Source organism: Neofelis nebulosa, chromosome 4 (genome assembly GCF_028018385.1).
Source record: "Neofelis nebulosa isolate mNeoNeb1 chromosome 4, mNeoNeb1.pri, whole genome shotgun sequence".
In the NCBI taxonomy this organism is placed as follows: Eukaryota; Metazoa; Chordata; class Mammalia; order Carnivora; family Felidae; genus Neofelis; species Neofelis nebulosa.
In genome coordinates, this window is record NC_080785.1 from 78996820 (window position 1) to 79023009 (window position 26190).

At 39.9% G+C, this 26190-nt stretch overlaps 1 protein-coding gene across 2 annotated transcripts in view; it reads right to left on the bottom strand.

The window, feature by feature from the left end:
• Nucleotides 1-26190, bottom strand: part of GRM3 (glutamate metabotropic receptor 3) — a 221971-nt gene that overhangs the window by 22293 nt on the left and 173488 nt on the right. For both annotated transcript variants that reach the window (XM_058725239.1, XM_058725238.1), the window contains one exon: nt 2572-3638. In XM_058725239.1, the coding sequence (XP_058581222.1) occupies nt 2572-3638 (1067 nt within the window). The remainder of the gene's footprint in view (nt 1-2571; nt 3639-26190) is intronic.

A 26190-nucleotide genomic window follows, 5' to 3' on the forward strand; every position in this document is an offset into this window, starting at 1 on the left:
TTATTTATAATTCACAAGAGGTGGCAAAGTACTGAGTCATAAACCTTGTTGACTGGTGGCCAAATTCCTACTAGCTGCCTGTAAATGGATGGGTACTTCTCTAATTCTGCTCATTCTATCTGAACCACCTGGTTTCCCTGTGGGAAATTTTACACCTCAGTCTTTTGGAATTCCTAAAACAACAGTCTCAAATTCATATGCTTACAAGGTCATGCATATGCACAAGTGAAGGGAGCCAAGTGGAAGCATTCAGGGATTGGTAGCTGTGTGCTCTGTCTAGAGGCATAAACATTAAGGTCCGGCTCAATGTTGCATGCGGGAATTTGGGTCCACGTGTTTTACTTTGTTAAGAGAAACCAAGAATCTGGATATTTCTGTAAAATTCCTCAATTTTCTAATTTTGACAAATATTTCAAAAAATTTCAAAAACAGTGAAGGCCACACTAAAGACATCTGTGAGACACTAAGAGCATATGATTGATTTAAGCAGTCGTTTTCAGTCTTGGCTGCAAATTAGTCACTTGGGGGACTTTGAAAAATCCAGATGTCCAGGCCACGGACCAGGCCAATTAAATCGGAATCCTTGTGTCTGTGCCCCATGTGTCAATATGTTTTTTTTCAAAGCTACCCAGTTGATTCAATGCACAGTCAAATTTGAAAACCAATGGGTTGGAGACTCCATTCTACTTTTTCATTTCTTTTGTAAATTTTGCCTTGGTATTATTTGTAAGGGGTATGTGAAGCCTCAGGTTTGGATGCCTTTATTAGCATGGACCTAAAACACACTCCACAACCTCTGCCCCATTTGCCTCATGCCATGTGGTGAAGTTTATGGTATCTTCAGTTAATTTCACTTAGTCAATTGATCTCCTATATACTGCTATCATGTTAAGGAAAGAAGTCATTTCTTTTCTGTCTTTTAGAAATAAATGCTAACTCATTCAATAAAATTAAACTTTTATAATGCTATTTATTTATTCTCTGTAGTATTTTCTGTTCTGTTTTCTTATTAGCTTCTTTGAGAATGAATGGTTTCAGATCATATACCCAGGGTAAAATAATATTGTAACTGGTTCACAGTCCCAGTACCCTAAATCATGTCTGCTGAGGATGCTTCCTAAGAACTTAAAAAAAATCCGTACAGATCTATAGAAGTGGATGTGCACATAAAGACAAAAGATAGAAGTGGCAGCATTAAAATACATTAACTATAGTTATCCATTTTAATCCCCTCACTAATGGTTCACATTCCCCCATGGCTCATATAATATGACCCTTGATTTTGCTGTTCAGTTCTGATAATTTCTCTACTGACACATTTTCAAAAAATTTTATAGGTAGGCTTAGAATGCCTGACCATTACAGCAACATTGAATTTAAGTTCTTTATTTTCCTTGTTCTTCCTTTACTTTAGTCCATGGTTTCAGTCACATCGTTGTAAATCATTTAAAAGATGAGCTATGTTAAGCTTTGCTAGTCTCTTGATGCCACATTTTAAATAGCTGTGTCTTCTTTTTGAGCTGCAGTGTTCAAGAATTTTGGTAATATAGGAATTGCTGATAAATAGATTTGGGGACTGTTACAGTCTACAGAAGCACTTTGTGAAATTATGGTGTAACAAGGAAATGCCCGTGGAAAACTTTAATCTATGACAACTTAAGACATATGGAGAATAAAACCAATTGCCTCAAGTGGAAAAAAAAAATCTTAAACTCCTTGGAAGATACTAAAATCAGAAATATAAATGCAAAAGTAACTGATTGATGGTTTCAATAATTTGAGAAATTATGGTAGAATGATGAACTCTGTCTTTCAGAAGAGATGGTAATTATATTGATGCCCAGAAATTTGAACTATGCATTGCTAAAGACTTTATGAAAACTGACTTAATTAGGTTACTTGGATATATGCAGTAATATTTTTAACTAGTTCAAGGATTTTATATATATATATATATATATATATATATATATATATATATAAATAAAATCTCATATGTACAAGAACTAAAGTTGTAGAACATGTATAACAAATTTACGTTACATTTTAATCTGTTTTAGAGACATAATGATGCTTATTTGAAGCTTGAGTGAAAGTGTTTAGATCTGATAATGGCTTAATGTTGCAAGTCTATTTTAATTTACCGATTAATCTGTGGTAGCCAGGTTCTCTTGTGTCTTATTCGAATTATTCTCACTAGGTTCTTAGTGGTTTAATTCTTGCCCTCTGGTGAATCACTTTCTAAACTTAAAAGTTTTAGAGGTGTGTGTGTGTGTGTGTGTGTGTGTGTTGCATCTTCCTCCTACTAGGTTATAAATTGCTTGAATGACCACATCATTTACATTTATCTTCCTTTCTGTGCCTAGTACAATGCTTTGCACATAGTACTCACTAATTAGATGCTTTTAAAACATATTGAATGAGTTTCCATATATAATATGGTGGTTTATCATGGCATTTACAATTACCTACCTAATTACTGAGATGAAATAAGTCTATTTTAAATCCTACATAACAAAATATTGGCAGGATAAGGGAACAATGAAAAGAAGAAACCATTCAAAGACTTACTCTGTAATCACTTGATGTCACATAAAATATAGGGAGGAAGGCAAGCCAGATGATGCACGTGGTATACATGGTAAAACCAATGAACTTGGCTTCGTTGAAATTTTCTGGGCACTTCCGAGTTTTGAAGGCATACACAGTGCATAAGATCACCAGGACCACATCGTAGGTGAGTGAGATCAACATGCTGGAATCTCTGACATTGCATTTTAAGATGACTGTCTCCCGCTTCTCTGGAAGGGTGTAGCGCCTGGTGCCCGGAGCTTCCAGGATCAGCCACACAGACACCACCACAATTTGCACCAGTATCAGACCCAGGCAGATGAAAACCTGAGAACTCGGGCTGATGAATTTTGGCCTCTGAGCTCCATTCTTTACCCCATCAAAGATGCGGGCGATGCAGTTTGTCTTGGTCAGCAGGGCTGAGTAACAGACAGCAAAGGAGGTCCCCAGCCCTAGTCGACGCAAAGCACAGATGACTGGTGATGGCTTGGCAATGAAGAAGAATGTCATGCAATAGGACAGACCAACCCCAAACAACAAGATGTAGCAGAGCTCCCGGCCTGATGCTTTGACCAAGGGTGTGTTGTTGTGCTTGATGAAAACAGTCACAACTATGCATGTACACATAAAGCCCAGGCAGGCGATGGTCACTGGACCAATGGCCCAGGCATCTTCCCACCTGATGTAGTCCTCGGGGAGATTGAAGCAGGCAGACAGGTCTGCAGTGGGCCACTGCCCGAGGCCGCAATCCATACAGGTAAACTCGTCAGCCAGGTATTCGTAGGGCTCACAGGGGATACAGATCCAGCAGCAGACATCCCCTGGTTGCATGTTCTTCATTTCATTGGGGGCACAGGGGTCGCTGCACTGGGAAGTGGGGACCGAGTTCCGGGACCAGTGGATAGAGTCAACATCTAGTGATAAGGTTTCTGCCCAGTGACCCACCTTCAAGTAGGAATATTTGCCACCCACGTACTGGAAATTGAACACGTTGTATTGTCCCATTCCATCTCCGAAAGTGTCAAACTTGACAATGCTATCGGCACCTTTATTTGGGTTGAATGGAGCTGTGACATATAAAGGGAAAGAAAAAAAAGAACACCGTTGAGGCATCTCAGGTGTGATCAATTACTTCCTGTTACACACTTAGCAAAACTGAAATAACAGGGAATAGGGATTCCGAGGCTGAAATAACTTACTACCATTGAATTTACACATTAAAAGCTACTAGAGTACTCATGCATTCATAAATTCACCCACTGAACATTTCTGCATACCTCCTGTGTGCCAAGTGCCAAGGATTAATCATGAGCGTAATACAGAGCCTGCTTTCAAAGGAGCTTATTATGTAACGGGAGCTGGCAAACATGTAGTCATATTCTCTGTGCTGTGTAAATATTCATTTCTTCAAAGAGTTTACACTAGGAATTGGGCAAAGCTTTGTGTCTCATCCTTATTGCTTATTGATGGTGTATAGACCCCAAAATATGAAATGTTTTCATGAAAATATAAAATTAATAGGAAGAATTTTTCTCCAAAAGGAAGGTAAAGTTTTTCACCAGAAGTGTGTGGTTTGCTTCTTTTTTAAACCGCTTTTGTAAACTGAAGTGTAATTGACATGCAATGTTATATTAGTTTCAGGTGAACAATATAATGATTCGACAACCTGTACATTACTTAGCGCTCACTACTAGAAGTGTAGTCACCAGCTGTCATCATACAATGTTACTACAATATTATTGACTCTATTCCCTATGCTCTACCTTGTGTCTCCATGAATTATTCACTTTGTAATTGGAAGTTTGTACCTCTTAATCCCATTTTGTACCTTTAATCCTCATCCCTCATGCATCTCCCCTCTGCAACCACTGGTTCTCTGTATTTAAGAGTCTTGTTTTTGTTTGTTTTGTTTTTAAGATTCCACATACAAGTGAAATCATATGGTATTTGTATTTCTCTGACTTACTTCACCTCACAGAATACCTTTGCGGTCCATCCATGTTGTCACAAATGGCAAAATCTCATTTTGTAAATAGCTGAGTAATATTCCATTGTATATATAAATGCCACATCTTCCTTATCCATTCATATATCAAGGGACACTTGGGTTGCTTCCATATCTTGGCTACTGTAAATAATGCTGCAGTAAACATAGGGGTTCATATATCTTTTCGAATTAGTGTTTTTGTTTTTCTTTGGGCAAATACCCAAATAGTGGAATTACTAGATCATATGGTGTTTCTAGTTGTAATTTTTTGAGGAACCTCTATAATGTTTTCCATGGTGGCTGCGTACGGTATGCTTTAAAAAAGTTCATATGATTCAGAAGGAAAAAACAAAAAAATGGAAACCCACCCATAATCCTTTAACCCTAATGTTTTCATGTTTTGAGGCATATTCATGCTATATATATATATGCTTTCATTCCTGTAAACATATGGCCTGGATGCCTTAAAGACACCACCAGTATCCAGAAGCTAGGTGACAGTGCTTTCAAGTTTGTTCCAAACTGTACAGTGTTAGTAACCCTCGGCCAAATGACCTGCCCTCAAACCTCTTTCTTACAGCTTTCTGCGAGTATTCAAGAACAGCAGATCTCTGAGTATCTATGTTTCCTCTCTTCTGGCTACTTGTTCATCACGTTTCTCTTGCCAAGGTCTCCTGCCACTCCGATCGGCCATTTTTATGCCACCTGCTTTGGTCTCCTGCGTGCCTACTATTTCACACTGCCGCCCTTTATTTCATTGGATGTAGAAGAAGAATATTGCTGATATCTACTGATGGACAAACTCCACTAGTTAGGATAGGCTTGTCTGTGTTGGTAAATTGTTCAATTTACCCAAATTGACCAATTGGGTATGACCAATTACCCAACTGACCCAAAATTGTTCAATGGCTCAAACACAATGGAAGTTTACTTCTCTCTCATGAGATCATCTAAGGTGTTGGTTGGTGGGTGTCTCTCCTCCACACGGTGAGTTGGAAACCCAGGTTAACTTGCACCTTGAGTCTGTGCCAATTTGCTGGGTCTCCTCCTCATCAGTATCCATCCGGTGGAAGGAGAGAATGTGAAGTAGGTATACCTGCTTCTTTTTCTTTTTAATATCTATCTTTGAGAGAGGGGGCGGGGAGAGAGAGAGGGAGCATACAAGCAGAGGAGGAGCAGAGAGGGGAGGAGAGAGAGAGAATCCCAAGCAGGCTCTGCAGTCAGTGCAGAGCCCAACTGGGGGCTTGAACTCACCAACCATGAGATCATGACCTGAGCCGAAAACAAGAGTCCGACACTTACCTGACTGAGTCACCCAGGCGCCCCTACTTGCTTCTTAAAGGTGTAAACCTGGGAGTGGCGCAAATTTCCATTTACGCTTCATTCATTAGAAGTTAGTTCTAGGGCCACACCCCGTGTCAAGAGGGGCCGAGAAATACAGTTTAGCTAATGAGTGCACTACAGCCCTGCTGCGGAAGGAGAAAATGGAATTTAGCGGGCACTGCAGCCTTGCTCCGCAGGCGTCTTCGGTCTTTGTAGCCTTCTCCCTGAACTACACTCCACCTTCTCTGGGACTCATGTTGTTCCAGCCAATGGGAACACCTTACCCTTATTGGGTGAGATGTCTGATGAAGACGAGTCCCTCATTGAGTCATTTGGGTCGTTGGTGAAAGAAAACGCTACAATTTACCAAGTAATCTTCTCCTGCTTAGGGCTCACAGGGGCCCCTGGGGGCCTGGGTTGGGGGGTTTCCAGTAATGTTCCAGATCACATATAAAATCTGTTAGCGAGCGTAGTCCAATATGCCAAATTTATTCCTCATTTATGATTTTTTTTCTCTTAATGATTTTGTCCTCTCACCTGCAGTTCAACTTTACTAACCTTTCCCTAGTTTTCTGCCACATTCCACAAACCCATCACACATGGCTGTGTGTGTCTGTACTCTCGTGGAGCGGCTTCAAGCTTACAGTGAGGCAGAATGATGTGACAGATGAGGGCACATCTGGGATTTAGAAGGTTTATGTGTGATTCTCATCTCTGTTTTTAATAGTTGTATGTCTTTAGCCAAATTAACCTTTCTGACTCCACTCCTTAATCTGAAAACAGTAAATTAAAATTATAAACAAAGTCATATAAAAATATAGGATAAATTGATTATTTTCCTCCGATTTTTAGCACTCGCCAGATACGAAATTGTATGATAATCAACTCCACTATTTGTTTTTTTCTTGATCTCTTTCCACACTGGTACACTGTTTTTGCATTGATACAGCTGGAGACTGTGCTTTAATATCTGTTGGGACAAGTGAAAATAGGAGTTGAAAGGCTTATTTTTTTTATATTTTTATATTTTTAGGAGTAGGAGCCAATATTAGAATTCTTATGTTACATAAAACGAACCATGTTTAGTCTCTGCTTATAAAAATCCCCTAAATTTTTAGGGAATCTATTCACATGTTACAAGTAAGTAAAATGTTGAATATTTTAACACATTTTACATCAAATATAACAACCTCAGATGTGTTACTAACTTTTTTACTTTTGCCTATGCAGTCAGTCTCCACCAATGTTCAGTTGTTGTTACATTGCAAATCTGGAAAAGTTTGTAAAATGAATATGTTTAATATTCTTAATTAAAATTCTTCATTATTTTCACAAATATTTTTAAATTTCTTAAAAGTGACATATTTGATAGATGATAAAACTGATGATTTGGTGTGTTCTGAGTTGGAAAGGGTTATTAATAAGACTGTTGGCCTGTGAGCTAACAGGATAAAAACCAAAGATGTAAAACATTCCTCTTACAAATCTTTTCTGGAAAGGAGCCAATAGCATCAACTGAATATTGGGGCAGACTGTTGCCTAGCTGAGGTTAACAGAATTAATAACACATCTGAGGTTCTTGCCTTTGATGTAAAACGTGTTAAAATATTCAAGATTTTACTTATTGGTAACATATGACAGGAGTCTCTAAAATTTTTGAAGATTTGTAAGCATAGAATAAACAAACTGAGTTTAATGTTAACGTAAGAATTCTGATATTGCTTCCTTCTCCTGAGGCCAGAGTAATAACATTTCCATTCCCATGTTTTTTCTTAATTGTTTGAAAATGTTGACCATTAATACATTTTTAAAAGATCATAAGTAAGTAATTTAGCTTTTACTTTTACGGACTGTTGCTGTTATTTATCATGAGGCTATTTGAAAGCAGAGGGGCAGAATCTATTTAGGCTTTCAGCAGCTCTTTCCTCCCTACCTTTCTATTCTGAAAGATTTCAAACCTACAGAAATGTTGAAAATACACTAAAAACCACACTATTGGGACCACCTAGAGTTAACCAGTTGTAATATTTTGTCATATTTGTTTTACTGTGTTTCTTTTTTGCTAAAATATTTTGCTATAAAATTATTTAAAAATGAAATATCTATACCGAAGTATTTGTAGAGCACGAGTTGGCAAACTATAACCCATGGGCTAAATTCTGCCTGTTACCTATTTTATAAATAAAGTTTTATGAGAACACAACCATGCTCATTTGTTAACATATTATCTATGGCTGCTTTCCCATTACAACAGTAGAGATGAATAGATGAACTAGAGATTGTATGACCCCCAAATATTTACTATATGATGCATTTCATAAAAGCCACATAAACCTTCATTCCATAAAGAGCTGGCATCAAAATACATAGAGCAAAAGGAAACCACACACAGAAATTTGGAGTATAAAGTTTGGTAGTAAAGTTAAATATCTGCATATCTATTACCCAGAAATCACACTCTTGCACATGTAACCTAGAGAAATTCTTGCACATATCCAAAACCACGCAGATGAATGTTACCGGTACTGTTTACAAGGGAAACACAAGTAGAAACAACTCCAATTTCCAACAGCACCAAAAGGAAATTTTGTGTATTATTCACAATATTCTGTTGTGCCATAAAAGTAACAACAGCTATGAGAAAGAAAATGGATGTGTTTTAGAAACAATACTGTGGGACAAGACTATGTGATTCTACTTTTAGGAACTTCTGAGGTGAACAAAACTGAACACACCATTTGGGGATACATATAGGAGTGATAAATTCTTAAGAAAAAGCAAATGAATGATAAAGACACAATCAGGATAATGCGCATTGGCTGAGGAGGAGATATGTAGAAGGATGGGACAGGGAAGAGCCGTGATGTGGTTAGCAATTTGTTATCTTCTGCTTCTTTTTTTTTTTTTTTTTTTTTAATTTTTTTTTTTTTTCCAACGCTTTTTATTTATTTTTGGGACAGAGAGAGACAGAGCATGACCGGGGGAGGGGCAGAGAGAGAGGGAGACACAGAATCGGAAACAGGCTCCAGGCTCCGAGCCATCAGCCCAGAGCCTGACGCGGGGCTCGAACTCACGGACCGCGAGATCGTGACCTGGCTGAAGTCGGACGCTTAACCGACTGCGCCACCCAGGCGCCCCCTTCTGCTTCTTGTTCGGATGAAGTGTTTTTCATGAATGATTATTTTATTGTTGTGCTTCATAAATTGAATTGGGTTCAGCATATTCTTTGGTTTTGCATTTCATAATGAAAATATTTAAAAATTAAAATGTGAGAATATGCTATTCCAGACACAAAGAAAATGTATTCATTAATCTTGTCATTCTAGGGGACTAATATCTCAAGTGCTTATTTCTCCTGATGATCACGTTTGGGGACTGAGCACGTAGTTATAATCAATTACTCCTGTTGATGTAACGAATTACTAAGAGATTTGCTAAGATGTATTAGAAAATATAAATAACTTAAGTATTCAAATTATAATCAGAAAACGGCCACTTCATTTAAATGACACCGCACAATGAAAAAGTAAGGATACACTTAACAAAACACGTGAAAACGCAACTTACTTTAGATGCATTTTGGATCTAACCTCAAGAACTGTTAGATCAGGAATTTATGTTGCTTTACATGACGAAATTTGTGATAATTTGTTACAAAGGTAGTAGAAAACTAATACACAAATTAGAACTATTTCGCATTTGTGTACGTATTCTGTTAATGAGTCTCCAGAGAAGCCTCATGGCACTGCTGGCGGGTAGATAAATGGGTGTACCTCCAATAGAGGGCACCCGGACACCGATTTTCGAAATCACAAATGCTTGCAACTTTTGACCCAGCATCTCCAAGTTGTGGGATGTATCCCACATATACATTTGCATATGTGTCAAATGATGTTTTCACAATGTTATTTCAGAATTGTTTATAATAGAAAAACATTGGAAATGATCAATAATGAAAAAATGAAACAGTATATAGCTATGAAAAGAAATGAATCGTTCTACGTGCCACATGGTATGGAGATATAAAAAATTTTTAAATCACACCATTAGATGTAAAAAAAACCAACAAGGTATAATGTGGTACATATATTGTAATACTTAATATGCTATCTTTTTAAAAAAATTTTGTTTTATTTTTGGGAGAGAGAGAGATAAAGTGTGAATGGGGGAGGGGCAGAGAGAGAGAGGGAGACCCAAAATCCGAAGCAGGATCCAGGCTCTGAGCTGTCGGCACAGAGCCTGAGGCGGGGCTCGAACCCACGAACCGTGAGATCATGACCTGAGCTGAAGTCAGATGCTTAACCGACTGAGCCATCCAGGTGCCCCTTAATATGCTATCTTTTATGTAGATGGAAAAATAGAAGACTCTTCATTTTCTTTTATGTACATAAAGGAACTCTGGAGAGATAAGCGAGGACATGGTTATCAATGGACAAGAAATCAGAAAAGAGCAGATGTTTGACGAAGATGGGAGAGAAAATTTTACTGAATTCTTTGATGTACTTTTTGCATTTTCAGGCATGGGAATGTGTTACCTATTAAAAATATAATATGAAAAGGAAAGTATAAATTGACATTTGAGTAAACTTCTAACCTGAGAGACTAAAACAACCAGAAAAAGAAACTTGGAGTATATAAAGGCAGCACAAGGAGCAAGAGGCAAATGCTTTAAAGCAATAACGTGCTGAGAGAGACAAGAAAAGATGCTGCATCTATCAGTTAGGCACAGCATGGTCTTAAAAAGGAAAATTCAGAGAATAAGAATGAGCTTTTGGAGTGAAATAGCAGAAGTAGAAATTCATAAAAATTGAAAGGTATATTTGAGAAAACTCTCCAAGTTTGATAAAAATACTGAGAATGAGAGTAGAGAATATAACAGGAAAGCTAGAGAATACTCTGTGGAATTTCAACATTTAATCAACAGGAGTTCCAGAAAGACAGAGGGAGGACATTTTCAAAAGAGTCAGAGTGATTGTGGAGAATGCATGTGGCTGGAAAAGCAAGAGACAGTTGTTCTTTCTTATAAGCCTATTGAATTTGTGTAAAAATTATGTACGTGTATTATTTTGATAAAAACAAAGAAACTATAAAGTTAAAAAAAGTAGAAAGAATAACTGAGCAAGGTCAGGTACAATAGCTTGCAAAGGAAATTATGGAAATGATATTCTGTCAGTATTATAACAAGTGCTTGATAAGAGGGTGGTGAACGAGTACTTTGGGTGAAATTTTGTTTTTTAATACCAGTTTACCTTTCACTAAATTTGTTAAGTATGTAGCAAAGTACGGTCTAGGGTCTAAATCATTTGAATACATACAATATGTGAAAGTATTTCAAATAAATACATCATAAATTCTAAACAAAGATCCACTGCCAGCAGAAGTGGCCTGATAGTTTGGAATATAGGGTTGCTGTGTCTGTATTCCAGTTCAGAGACTAAAAGGAGAATCTAGAAGAAAAAGGTGACCCACGTCTGTCAAATATTCCACAAGGGAGAACAGTCCTCTTTCCGAGGTTTTTCCAAACATGACTGGCCTGGGTAGTGAGGGGGCAGGTAGGTAAACTGGGCTCCTTCTCAGATGTCGCTGGAGCGACTTCAATGACAGAGCAGCTGGTAGCTCTAGGGTACTGATCTCATTGCCTTCTCGATGCATTTAAAGTTGCATCTAAGTCCAATGGCTCATCTGGGAAATAAAGCCAGTGAATCAGAATCGTGGAGATCAGCCGTATAGTTCTTTGGCGTGAGGAAACTCCCCAGAGTTTTCTGTTTCTAAAGTAGAATCCCACCCAGGGAACAGACGTTGTTAGAATTGGAAAAGTCAATCCATTTGTTGTTGCTGAAGCACAAAAGAACCCAAACTAAAGGAGGGAAAAAGAACTGGGGAGATGGCAGAATTCTTTTTCAGAAAGATTTATAACCTCTAAAATCTAATTTCAAGTCCCTCACTATCTAGATGCTTAAATCCAGGTCCTGACTTTTCAGAAGGAGCCTAATGTGACCTCAAGTTGGGAGAATGACTTCTTTCAGCTCATTATCCAATTAGTTTTGACCCCAGTTTTTAATGGATTTTTTTTTTTTTTTTGAGAAGTTTAGGACCAAGGTGACCAGCCCTCCTAGGGCCCATTTGGTAGAGATGAGGCAAGCCCATGCCTTAAAAATATCATAGGTCAATGGCAGGAGACAATTAAATCAGTTCTTTATTTTTTCCTCTCAGACAGAAGTCCAATTAAGGTAAGACAATAATGTGGTTCTTAACAGGCTTTCAGTAATGGGAATATTACTGCCACGGCCTGGGTTCACATTCATAAATACTAATGAAGATTGCAAAAGCTACTAAGAGCAACATGGCTCCAATTTTACAACATTTTACAGCCAAGAAATCACTGAGGTTTCGGTGAGCTAATTTGATGAATTGTAATAAAGACATACATGAGAAAACAGAAAATGGCATCGCCCTTGAAAGACCTTTTTGGAGGTCGAGAGGTAAAGAAATCAAAATCCTTTGCCTAGAGCAAGCAATCATTTACAAACACACACCGGGAAGATAGGAAAGAATACGAATGAATCCTTGGCTATCAGTAATTAATTTACCTACTGACTGGGAATAAAATTGGTGATGCATTTCTCATGGATATTTATCAGCAGAACCTAGCTGCTGGGGCAAAGCACCAGTCTAAGGTGCTCAGTCTCAGATGAAAAATGCTCGGTAAGTACCTATGGTACACAGTGAAAGTGAGTGTTCAAGAAAAGCTACTGAAAGAACATGTTTCTGTTTGTTTTTGTTTTGTTTTGTTTTGTTTTGAGGTTGTTAAGACTTTTGAAAAGGACTCTCTTCAGTCCTCTTGAAAAGTTAGCGTGGCTTATGCTTCTAATGCTTCATTACACATTATGCTGGTTTCTCTTCATAACACATTATGTTATTGCTGACGTTTTCAGCACTTAAGACAGCTCAGCCAGGATCAAGCTATTCTCAGAGTAAGAATGAGGAATGGGGTGGGCAGTGGGGGGGAGGCACAGTGAGTGAAAATTAGTGCGATTCTAGTCCCTTTCCTTCCCAATTCAGAGATCGGGCTCAGGGCAGCCTCTGCTTGTTTGTTGATTTTAGCCCGAAGTCTCATGGTGGCCCCCAACCTTCATTAGTGATCTCTCTAACGTGAGCTAGTGCTATTACTTGTCGTTTTCTACCCTCCTTTCCCCCACTCCAACCCTCCCTGTTACATGATCTACTGCTTTTCTCACAGACCCTAAGTTGAACATTTAGATTTTCTAAAAAAAATAGTTTTCTTTTTTAAAGTAGGCTTCATGTCTAATGCGGAGCCCAATGTCGGGCTTGAATTCAACATCCTGGGATCAAGTTCTGAGCTGAGATGAAGAGGTGGACGCTTAACCGACTGAGCCACCCAGGCACCCCTAGATTTTCTAGAACTTTTAATTGAACTCTCTATATAGAAGAAGTGCAAAAATAACTGAATCATCACAACGTGAAGATATACATGTAATACTGTGGCTGTTAAGAAATAGAACATTCCCGGACCCCTCATTGCTATTCGTTCTTCCCAAAGGTAACCACCATCATACCTTTTAGAACAAGGAATTAGTTTTGCCTGATGTTAAAGGTCATACTAATGTAATCATAAAGTGGATATTGTTTTGTAGTATTTTTTGCTTAAAATTAAGTTTGGCGAGATTCATTCAGGTAGTTATGAGAAGCTACAGTTGGTTCATTTTTATTAAAGCATAATATTATATGGATGTGCTATATTTATTTAACCACACTTCTGTTGATGGGCATTTCTTTTTTTTTTTTTTTCCCTCTTCTTTTCATTATGTCTTTAGCTTATATAAATAATGCTATGTCTTTAACTGGGTTGTCCCAGAGCAGACCCCAAGACTCTCCAGCAGATGTGAGTTCAAATAGTTGATGTGGCGTTTTAGGGGGGAGTAGGGAAAGAATCTAACATGGAGTGCATCAGTGAGTGCCGGGGGATCTCATTCACACCGGAGTCCTTTGGGAAACAGCACAGAACTGGAGTAGAGACGTAAGACCTCAGCTTATTCTCTAGCTGGGTGGGATGGCTCTTGTCTGTCATCGGTTGGCAGCTGTTCCTGGGGTGGTAGCTTCACGGCACTTTTCATCTGCACAGGCAGGGCATGCTTCCGTGACTGGGAAGGCTCCCTGGCAGAGTCACAGATGCTTATACTAAGAAGCCAGTGGCATATATGAGAACAGCAAGTGCTAAGCGGTGTGGGCAAGACACTGAGAGCATCTCCTACATGCTGCTGTGGCTGTTTCTATACACACAGCATTTCTCTTACAGGTGTGTGTGGGTACGAGTGTATAGAAGTATGCACATGTGTACAGTGGTGAAGTGTATGTGTACAAGTACATATATGTAGGTCTATGTACATAGTAGTGAAGTGTGTGTGTATATATATATACACATATATATTTGTGCATAGTAATGAAGTGTTTATGAATGGGTATAAGTATACATGCATATGTATACAGTGATGAAGTATGTGTACATGGGCTTATATGTATGGATATGTACACAGCTGTGAAGTAGGTGTATGTGGGGAAGCAACGGTGCACATATGTATGTATATGTACAGTCGTGAAGTGTGTGTGTATAAGTGTATGTATGCATGTATACATACACACAGTAAAGTATGTGTGTACAAGTATACATATGTGTGTATATGTATACAGTGATGAACGTGCACAAGTGCATGTATGTATTGGTATGCATAGGGCAGTGAAGGGTCTGTGTACAAGGGCTCGTGCGTGTGAGTCTGTACATGGCAGTGAAGTGTGTGTACAAGTGCGTGTATGTACATCGAAGCACGACTTTGTGAAACTGCTACGTGTGTGAGTGCCATTGGCTTCACTTCCTTGATGCTACTGCCTTTGAGTTTTAGCCGTTCTGGCAGGAGTCTGGTGCTATCTTGAACGCTGCCATCAGGCTACCAGCTCTTCCTCTGTGATGACAGTCATGACATGTGATGTACAGTGTCCTGTACATGTAACTGGAAGGAAACCGAGTACAACATATTAGAGAAGTAGCCGTTGTGTGTCCATATCTTCACTAGATCCTAAGCCTCTCTAAGCCAAAGACAGCGTGTCTCAGTCACCGCCGTACCCTCATCCCCTAAGGCAATGCGGGGCACGTGGCACGCACTCCCTGTTTCCTAAACTGATGATTACACCTATTAGACTGAACAGAATCATCTTAAGAACTTAAAAACCACATCAAGGTCTGAGCCGTACCAGAGATCCGTTAATATCAATCTTAGAAAATAGGCTTTTGCACTTGTACTTTGACGGTTCACTCTATCACTTTGCCACCGAGGTTAAAAACCACGGGTCTAGGCCAGAGATTCCCAACGAGGGTGATTTTGGTCCCAGGAAATATGCGGCAATGTCTGGAGCCATTTTTGATTGTCATGACTCAGGGCGTGGGCTGCCCCTGGCGCGCAGCGGGTACTGGCCTCCCCTCGGGTACTGCAAACCCGTCTTCCTTGCTCAGAACACACCTGCCCGACAAACGCTTATCCAGCCACAGATGTCAACACCACCAAGAGGGAAAAATCCTCATCGAGGGTAATACATGTTGGAACTTCTAGAGGCAATCTGATAATGTCCGACTCGTTGCTGAACCGAAACCCCCCGTGCCGGATGAATTCTTTATGGAGTTATGAAATGGAGTTTACCATCACCTAGCTTTTTTTCTCCTGACAGACAGTTCCCGTTACATGCGTCCTTCAATTCTCTTTTAAAGTCCTCTCCTTTGGACATATAATGATAACTTTACTGAACCTGTCCCCACTATATCCCTGCCTCCGCCACAGACCCCATTTCATACACATCTCCTTGCTTTTCCTTTTATCCCTTTTTTGAAAAACTAGTCAACTCAGCTGGATGCCTCCTGGCCGTCAATCACCTCCTAGGAAAGAAGCCATTGCTTGCACGTGGTGGGGGTAGGTGTCACATACTCTTTGAGAGCAGACTCAAAACAAGAATTGGTGTTAGTGGGGAGAACTAAGTAGGGTCTGTGGGAATTTTCTCCTACTTAATGTGACATCCCCAGCACAAACCAAAGCAGCCAACAATTCTGGGGCTTTGCAACATTCATCAAAGGTTTTCAATTTTCTGAAAAGAAACTGTGACTTCTGAGGACAAATTTTATTTGTCCTCAGGTTTTTAATGTGACTACATCGAGTAGTAGAGCACATATTTAAAAAAAAAAAAAAAGAAAGAAAGAAAAAAGAAAAAAAGGCTTTTCTCCCAAAGTTGGATAGATATACATATCCATCCATGACTTTTAAAAAAAGAAGGCATATGTTCCCCCTTGTTTTGCCCTGAATCACTTCTGCCCTGCAATGTGAAGGATCTAAATGCTGCAGAGCAGTGAAACATGATACGGACAGAGGTAAAAATGGCTGAGAAAACCCCATCAGAGAACTTCTAGAAAGTCAGCAGAGCAAACTATTAAAAAGGCACACTTGAAAAATGATAACAGAGCTAATACTCTGAAGAACCTAACCACGGTGAGAGAGCTTAATAAAATGTACTTTGCATTTTTAAGCAAACAACATGATACTTTATACAAAAAGCGGAACAGCAGAAATTTTATTCAGCCTTCAAGGATGAACTTTCCAAAGATGAGCCCAGCAGCTTAGCGCGAGGTGACTGAAATTACTCTGGATGAGGCATATTAATTTCTATGCTCTTGCCTTGTGCATGCATGGGCATGCATCTGGCTCTCTGTGGAGTCTCATGGGAAGAAAATACAAGGGAAAAGAAATGACTGCTCCTCCCAGCATGCAGGTCTATTGTTAGCTTGTCAGGTTTTTCCTAAACCACCGTAGCATATACACAGCCCGGTCTTCTGTTGTCACGAGAGGGGCTGCGTTTTTGAGCTACAAGATGTGAAGTGCACATCCCTACCTTGTTAACGAAATTCCAAACTCACGTCATCCCGAAAGGGTTTCTGTTCCACGGGAAATAATTAAGCTGGCAAATTTGAAAGTAATGACAAAATTCTCCCCTTCAGTTTGTGCCATAATTTCTATTTTGAATTATTGTAAAAATAAGGGTCCCAAGGGTGTTCTAAATCTGGTTACCTTGTGCCTTCTTAGAAAATACTCCTAAAAATTGACCAACTTCAGAAATCATATTAGCTCATATAGATCTTATTGCCATTCCTTCCAATTACGTGAAATTCATAAGGTAGACAAAATGAACTGGGTGATAGGTAAACATATCCCTTTAAACATAATGGTTGTATGTATTAGATATACTTATATATAATATGTACTTACATACTCTATAACACATATAACATGTTTATAATATATGTCTTAATATATTAATTATATACTAGTTATGCTTAAGGAATATATTAGGATTGTATCACCAAATTAACTGTTATAAAATCATAGATTTTATATTTATGTTTATATTTATACTTCTCTTGCTTAAATTCCCACATTTCCCATATGGTATTTTTACTGAAAAAACAGGGATAGGGCATTGTTAACATCCAAGACTTTACCCAGAGTCATCCCTCAAGTCACTGGAGAAAATGCTATTTTCATATCAGCATCCAAGCAGGTATGCAACATGAGGTTGACAAGAGAACCTTGGGGCTGTTCCACTTCCTCTTCTTCTTTCTTTTTTTGCGCAGCAATCTTCTTGTTCCCAATACCCAAGTTTCCCATGTAGCCCGCAGCAAAACCAATTCCCAGCAAAGTTTTAGATTATGTGGATGTTAAGCCTTTCAGGGATATTCATATTGAAAGAGACTGCTGAAGGACAATATGAAAGGCTATCTTGGATTAATTATTGATAATGGAATCTGATAGCTCAGTGGAGTAAGAAGTTTGGGCAGAAGGTCTGTCCAGTTTTCCTGAAATAATACCATTTGGAGAAAGGGTAATGCTTTTTGTTCTTGGGTCATGTTTGAGCCTTAGCCCTCTCCTCCTTAATTTCCATTCTTTCCCCAAATACTTTTCTCTTCCACGAGAAGAATCTGCAGATCTGATGGGCGGTGGCTGACATTCACTGGGTTGTCTCTCCCTCACTGACAATAATCACTGTCATTCAAAGAGACAGGCAGAGGCTCCTTTACTCCCAGTGACCGACTGACCGAGGGGCCAGCTTCACGGCCACCTGTGCGCTGCCAGTCTGCAGGCTGCACAGACTGGGTGGCACTTGCCTAGCAGTGCTGACCCTCCCGCGGGCTCTCTGTCCCACCTGTAGCAGCTGGGGAGGAAGACTGGCCACTTGCCACTCGTACGAAAGGATATTTGGATTAGTAGGCTTGGAATCTGCTCTAGTGATCCAGCCACTTAGGGCTTGTTGGAATCCAGAGCCTTCTTGGCTTCTGGACTTTGCTCAGGATTTTAGCTGTAATATCAGAAAAGGAGGACGGGGGAGGGGAGATCAGGTACTTGCTTAGTTATGAACAAAAGCTGGAATTAGTTTCCTCTTGGCTATCAATCTTCATGTGTCCAGAACCCAGGAGAATAAAAGGAGAAAGCTGGATTTGGCACCAAATCCCATCCTAAAGCCCCTCAAGCCCCCACAGAGCCAACTAACCACCTGCTTTCCTTCTCAGTCCTAGCTTACAGCGTGTCTTAAAGAAAAGGGCAGAGAGCAGTAAAGAAAGGGAAATGAATCTCAAGTGCTCAAAAAATAATTTGATGGCAGTATTCAAATGCCAAATGTTTGTTTTCTTTCAAATTGGAGTTATAGGGCACATATGCCAGAGCTGGGGGAGAAAAGGTGGGAGCAGAGCAGATGAAAGAGAGAAAAAAGGAGGAAGCCAAGGGGATGGGAGGGGTGAGGGTGAGTTCTGGCTGATCCCTCTTTGCCCTGAGAGTGAGCGTTGCTCTTATCCCAATTCTGGTTGTCATTACAACATGCACGATATGAAGAGCACCTCGAGTGGGGTGCTAAGTGGGGTGCTAAATATAGCATTTATGGAGAGCTATATAATAGGGAGCCATTACGATGACTGTGGACTGTTGTGACAGCCTCCTAGCTGATTTTCTGTACCCTGTCTCTCCCCTTTGCTCTTCTGGTTTGCAATGCTCTTAAAAGGTCTTCAAGGCACCACAACCACCCATGTCCTGTCACCCCCCTGCATGAAGGCCTAAGTGGCTTTCCTGTTGCATCTAGCAATATTGACTGCATTGTTTTCGTTCTTTTTAGGGTAAAAAAATAAATGTTCTAAGAAAAAAAATAGTTCTATGATCAAATAATATATTGGATTAATAAAGCTGAACGGGTCTCATTCCTGAATGTAGCATGTAACTCTTAGAGCACAGAATTTGTGAATCTGCTTTGAGAGTCACCCAGAAGTTGATAGGATACATAGCCCTTCTCTAAGTTTCGGACTACCCAGTCTCCTTTTAATGTCTTGACTTTGTTTAAAGAGACTACTGTCTCGCACGCAGGTGTATCTTGGAACCACATCCCCACGGGATGGAGCGTCACCGTGAATTCCTCAGTCCTGCATGATGGGTCCTACCTCACCATTCGTCCCTCTTGCTTTACCCCTTCAGAATCCTCAAGGAAACCCAACTGCTCCCTTCCTCTTTGCCCATAGGCACCCTGCTCTTTTCCACCTATACAGCTTCATCCAGATTATTCCCCGTGCTTCATCCGCCCTCTCTTCCCTGGAATGCCTGTGAGACCGTCCACACTCGTTGAGGCCAGGACAAATACTGCATCTCCTGTCCTTTGCTGCGTTCCGGCTAAAAATGTAACTCCTCCCTGCGATTGCATGTATAATGTTCCTTTTCTTTGGGGCTTACCACCTGTCGCTCACATAAAAAAAAAAAAATGTTCTTTTCTGTATCTCTCTTCTTTTCCTATCTTATCACTAGGTTGCAAGTCTCTTAAAGGCAGAAACCAAACTTTACTGTCTTTCAGCCTGAGAAATATGTCTTGTTTGTCCTCCACTGTATTTCCAAAATATCTGAATTAGTGTCTTTTATTAAAACATTGAGAGACAAAAAATGTATTTTGATTTCTTGAAACACAGGAAGACCTGGTGACCCTGGGCCTTTACTGAACAACAGACCCGGCTGGCAGGAGTTTGGTTTGCCAGGTCCCTCCCGGCGCTGACTGGCCCACTGCCGATGTACTTGCATTTCTGCCCCCGCGACAATGTCTAATACAGAACAGGTTCTTGAAAAACAGTTGTTTGAAGCCAGGTGTAATTACCCCACAAATATCAAGGGGCAGGGGAAAAAATCCCACTAGTTAGAAAGAAAATTACAGATTTTTAAATTTTCTTTTCTTTTCAAAGCAAGGAGAGAGAGAGAATGAATTAAGGAAGGCATGCTGGTGGAAAATGCAAATGAGCAAGAGACGCTGGACCATAAATGAACTCTCTGTCTGGGGCCCCAGAGCCCACACGTACACCTCCAGCAGAGTGGGATTCAGCCTGCAAAAGTGGTGTATTGCTCTCACTGTGAGCTTCTTAAGGGCTGGAGCAGGGTCATGCGTCACTTTTCCTTGGAGTCTGACTGCTTGTGTTGGAATCTGGCTCATTTACTGGTGACTTCGCTGATTCATTTCAGCAAGCCACAGGAATACTTGGGAACACTATGTGGAGAGTAGTTACCCCAGTGTCCTGCACACAGAGAGTGCGCCATGACTCTTGGCTTGATAAAGAGAATACCCTCTGGTAGGTAGTCAATAAATGCTTGTTAAATGAATGAATGAATGAATAAATGAATGAATGAACGAGTGATCTGGTGTCCACCATTGTATAGGCACTATGTCGGCAGCCGGCTGGTTTCCAGCCACGGGTGAGTGGCTTAGGTCTGTTCAAAGAGTTCTCACATGAACCACGGTGATTCTTTAGACTGTGGACTTCATTTACCTCAATTAGACTAAAACTGTCTAAATGTTGAGCACAATCTATTCCTTTCTAGTGAGAAAACAAATCTTTGCTCTTTATGCAATTCATTACCATGGAGTATGTTATCTGTAATATTTTCCTCTTTTCCAGCTTTGCAAATTGCTTATGAATTAACTGACCCCACCCCACCCTGAAATCTTGCTCTCTCTGCTGGAATTCCGTGTCAGCTTACACATATGCACAAAGCTGGAGGTAGTGAAGAAATGTTGGGTTTTGTAGGACATAATGTTGTCTGTGGAAATGAGGAAAAAAGAACCCATGACTTTGTCGCTCTGCACATTTAGAGAGATTTTTGCTGGGAAGTGGAAGGGGATTTAGGGGATTCCAAGGGGGAAAGATCCTTGGAAGGCTGGAAGCATTTGCTTTGAAGACTCTGTTCTGATCTGTAGAAACGTGGGCCTGCTTTCCTATCCCCATTCTTGTCTCTCAGAGAACCTATAGAATTTTTGATGACAGGAATTTTTTCTTACTAATTGTTATAACCTTAGTACCTAGCACTCAAAAAATGTGTACTGGCTCGCAGATGATATGATACTCCACGTGGAAAACCTGAAAGACTCCACCAAAAAAACCTGCTAGAACTGATACATGAATTCAGCAGTTGCAGGATATAAAATCAACATACAGAAATCGGTTGCATTTCTAGTACGGAGCAGCAGAAAGAGAAATCAAGGAATTGATCCCATTTACAACTGCACCAAAAACCATAATATATCTAGGAATAGACCTAACCAAAGAGGTAAAAGATCTGTACGTTGAAAACTATGGAAAGCTTATGAAAGATATTAAAGAAGACACCAAGAGATGGAAAAACATTCCATGCTCATGGATCAAAGAACAAATATTGTTAAAATGTTGATACTACCCAAAGAAAGCTATACATTCAATGCAATCCCAATCAAAACAGCATCAGCATTCTTCACAGAGCTAGAACAAGCAATGCTAAAATTTATATGGAACCACAAAAGACCCTGAATAGCCAAAGTAATATTGAAAAAGAAAACCAAAGGCAGAGGCATCACAATTCTAGACTTTAAGCTGTATTACAAAGCTGTAATCATCAAGACAGTATGGTACTGGCACAAAACCAGACACATAGATTGATAGAACAGAATAGAGAACCCAGAAATGAACTTACAAATGTATGGCCAACTAACCCTCAACAAAGCAGGAAAGAATATCCAGTGGAAAAAAGACAGTCTCTTCAGCAAATGGTGTTGAGAAAACTGGACAGCAATACACAGAAGAATGAACCTTGACTGCTTTCTTATACCATACACAAAAACAAATTCAAAATGTATGAAAGACTTAAATGTAAAGCAGGAAACCATCAAAATCCTAGAGAAGAAAACAGGCAACAACTTCTTTGACCTTGGCCGCAGCAACTTCTTACTTGAAACATCTCCAGAGGCAAGGGAAACAAAAGCAAATATGAACTATTGGTACCTCATAAAGATAAAAAGCTTCTGCACAGCAAAGGAAACAATCAACAAAATTAAAAGGCTACAGACATAATGCAAGAAGATATATGAAAATGACATGTCAGATAAAAGGTTAATGTCTGAAATCCATAAAGAATTTATCAAACTCAACACCCAAAAAACAAATAATCCAGTGAAGTCGTGGGCAAAAGACATGAACAGACACTTTTCCAAAAAAAGACATCCAGATGGCTGATACATGAAAAGATGCTTAACATCACTCATTATCAGGGAAATACAAATCAAAACCATGATGAGATACCACTTCATACCTGTCAAAAATGCTAAAATTCACAACTCAGGAAACCAGTTATCAGTGAGGATGTGGAGAAAGGGGAACCCTCTTGCACTGTTGGTGGGAATTCAAACTGGTGCAGCCACTCTGGAAAACAGTATGGAGGTTCCTCAAAAAATTAAAAATAGAGCTACTTCATGGCCCAGCGATTGCACTACTAGGTATTTATCCAAAGGACACAAAAATGCTGATTTGAAGAGATATATGCACCCCAATGTTTATAGCAGCGCTATTGACAATCGCCAAATTATGGAAAGAGCCCAAATATCCATCAACTAATGAATGGATAAAGAAGATGAGGTTTATATATTCAATGGAATATTACTTGGCAATCAAAAAGAATGAAATCTTGCCATTTGCAACAACATGGATGGAACTAGAATGTATTATGCTAAGTGAAACAAGTCAGTCAGAGAAAGATAAATATATGATTTCACTCATATGTGGCATTTAAGAAACAAAACAGGTGAACATAGGGGAAGGGAAGGAAAAATAAGATAAAAACAGGGAGGCAAACCATAAGAGACTCTTGAACACAGAGAACAAACTGAGGGTTGCTGGTGGGGTGTTGGGTGGGGGGATGGGCTAAATGGGTGATGGGCATTAAGGAGGGAACCTGTTGGGATAAGCACTGGGTGTCATACGTAAGTGATGAATCACTAAATTCTACTCTTGAAACCATTATTACGCTACACGTTAACTAACTTGTATTTAAATAAAATTAAAAAATAATAAAAATGTGTACAGGATGAATAAAGGAATCGTAAAAAGACAGAATGAATAATATAAGGCAGAAAGCAAGGAACTCCCCAAATATCAGCTGGTAAGTTGATGAAGTTCTTTTTTTTAAATGTTTATTTATTTGAGAGAGAGAGAGAGAGAGAGAGAGCAGAGTAAGGGGAGGGAGAGAGGGACAGAGAGGATCCCAAGCAGACCTTGCACTGTCAGCGCAGAGACCGATGAGGGGCTTGGTACCAACCAACTGTGAGATCGTGAACTGAGCTGGAATCCAGAGTTGGATGCTTAACCAACTGAGTCACCCTGGCACCCCATGTTGATGAAGTTCTTATACAAATACATGAAGTCATAATGTACTATTGCTTGGTGCAGTAAGTATGGTCACACTGCTCTGAAGGAACCTGGCATACCGGGGGCTAATGCTTCAAAGCTTTCATGTGAAAACTGAAAACTGATGGTCGGCTTTTATAAGGGACTCAATACATATGACCTGCTGAATTTATCTGTAAAATCTGTACCCAATTTAAGGTATTCATTTCTTTGATCTATTTTAAAATAATGGCTTTGAGACAAGACAATACCTCTTCGCCTCTCTCCACCAGGGCTGAGATCCTGCTGAGAGTCAGAGTGGGCCCTGTCATCCCGCAAATGCAGGTCTGTGTTGTTCCAACTACGACAAGCCATGCTCACAGCTCTTTTCAGACAAAATCATTAGTCATTTGAGTTTTGACTTCTCAGTCTTCTGATCCACAACACTTATGCCCCTTCCATATGGTATGAGTCAGACACCTTCTCCACATTGAAACTTACTCACGGAAAAGGGTGTGATTATTGGTTATGGAGACTGAAGTATAAATTTAAATCACAGTCAGAGTTCATTCATAGGTTTATTTGGTAAAACTCTGCCATAATATTGTGGGACAAAAAAACCTTTGTTCTAGATTATAATGGAATTAAACACGGTCATCTGGGAACACAGCGTTGTTGGAAGGGGGAGGGGGAAGAATGTATTCAAGGGCAGAAGAGAATCTTTCTCCTCTCCAAGTTCACCTGGAATTTGGCAGATATTCTCCGTATATATTCACCTTCTATTCCCATTTTATTTTGATTTCAGAGTACCTTCGGTGGAGTGTGGAAGGGGGAGGGTTTCTTACTCTCTCTTTTTTTTTGGTCTTTGTTTTGTTTTTGACTATTTTCACTGTAGCAAATGCTTTCCACTTCAGAACTAATGACAAACAACTCTGGAAGGAGGTAGGGATGGTATGTGATTTTGCATTCACGGGTTAGAACATTCGATATCTTGGATCAAATGCCTCTGAGTAATTACACTGCAGAAATCGCAGTTTTGAGGCGAGTCCATTCTTTGGTCGCTGTTCGCAACCACTGTGCTATGTTCGTGCAAGTAGGCCCGCCAGGCAGCATGGCGTTAGTTTCAACTCAGACTCTCCAGCCCTGATTGTTGCTGCTACAATGGTCAGTTTTCAGTACTTTTCTTCAAACAGTTTCAAAATTGTCCCTGGAGCCTTTCTTTTGTTGGCTTTCGGGTGTGTGCTTGTCCTTCTCGAATGCATTCTATGGTAACTCATTTGAAGTACAAGCAATCACATTTTTAAGGTAGCAATTGGGATGAATGCAAAGTCCCATTTTTCAAAGCTTCTCTTGATAATGTATGATTTGAGAAGAAAGAAATTTGCAAAAATTTTGTTGCAAGAATAAAGGGGAAAGGTGAAAAACTGATGTTTTTCCCTTAGATTTAATGCTTCCCACACATGCATAAAGACATACAAACAATGACAGCTATTACTTTCTTTTTTATTTTCATCCTCTGAATTCAGGAAATGGCACAGGCATCTCTGGCTGTGATAATTGCCATGTAAAGTGAAGTATTCTTTCTAGCGGAGGAGTTGGAGCTGTGTGAGTGGGCTCGGCAGGGATATATTTCACAAGCTGATACGTCCTACAATGAGGAAGTCCAGGACAGATGCTTAGGGGTCCTTGCGTGATGGCTGGGGGATAGCCTGAGGCTTCTTTGCCCTGTGCCCATCAGAAGTCTGATCAGTGAGGGTTGCCTAGGTGGCTCAGTCAGTTGAGCGTTCGACTTCGGCTCAGGCCATGATCTCCTGGTTTGTGAGTTCGAGCCCCGCATCAGGCTCTGTGCTGACAGCTCAGAGTCTGCAGCCTACTTCAGATTCTGTGTCTCCCTCTCTCTCTGCTCTTCCCCTGCTCACGCTCTGTGTCTGTCTCTCAATAATAACAAATAAATGTTAAAAAAAAAAATTAAAAAAAAAAAAAGAAGTCTGATCAGTGAGATTCGAATCTGGTACCCAGGAGAGAAGCTTACGGTCAACAGTGTCCCTACGTGCCTAGGAAGTTGATCCACATTATAAGGCACTGCTGGGTCAGAACTTCTTTTTTTATTGCTAATCGTTGTAATTAGTTTCTGGAATTTAGGTGCTCCTGGGAAGTAACTAAGCCTGCAGGCATCTGCTGGAAATTAAGGCATTTGGCATAGATGCAACTTCTTTTATTGAGTAATGAATACCTTTGTTCTATTCCACTGGATAACTTCTCCACACTTCCTTCTTATAATCACATAAGGAAGGAGTCATAAACTATATTTGTGATTACTGCTGCACATGCATCTATTTGAATAGTGCCTTGTGTCCAGCTTTGTGCTCTCTATATATCATCTCAGTTAATTTAGCCTGATGAAGCGGGTCCTTATTGATATTTGGCAGATGAGGAGACTGAGCATGAAAAGAGGCTGAGTCAAGCGACTACTAAGTGAAAGTCTCAGAAGCAAATCCGGGTCCGTATGACTTTCACGCTTGTGTTTTTAACTATGGCCTATCCTACCCTA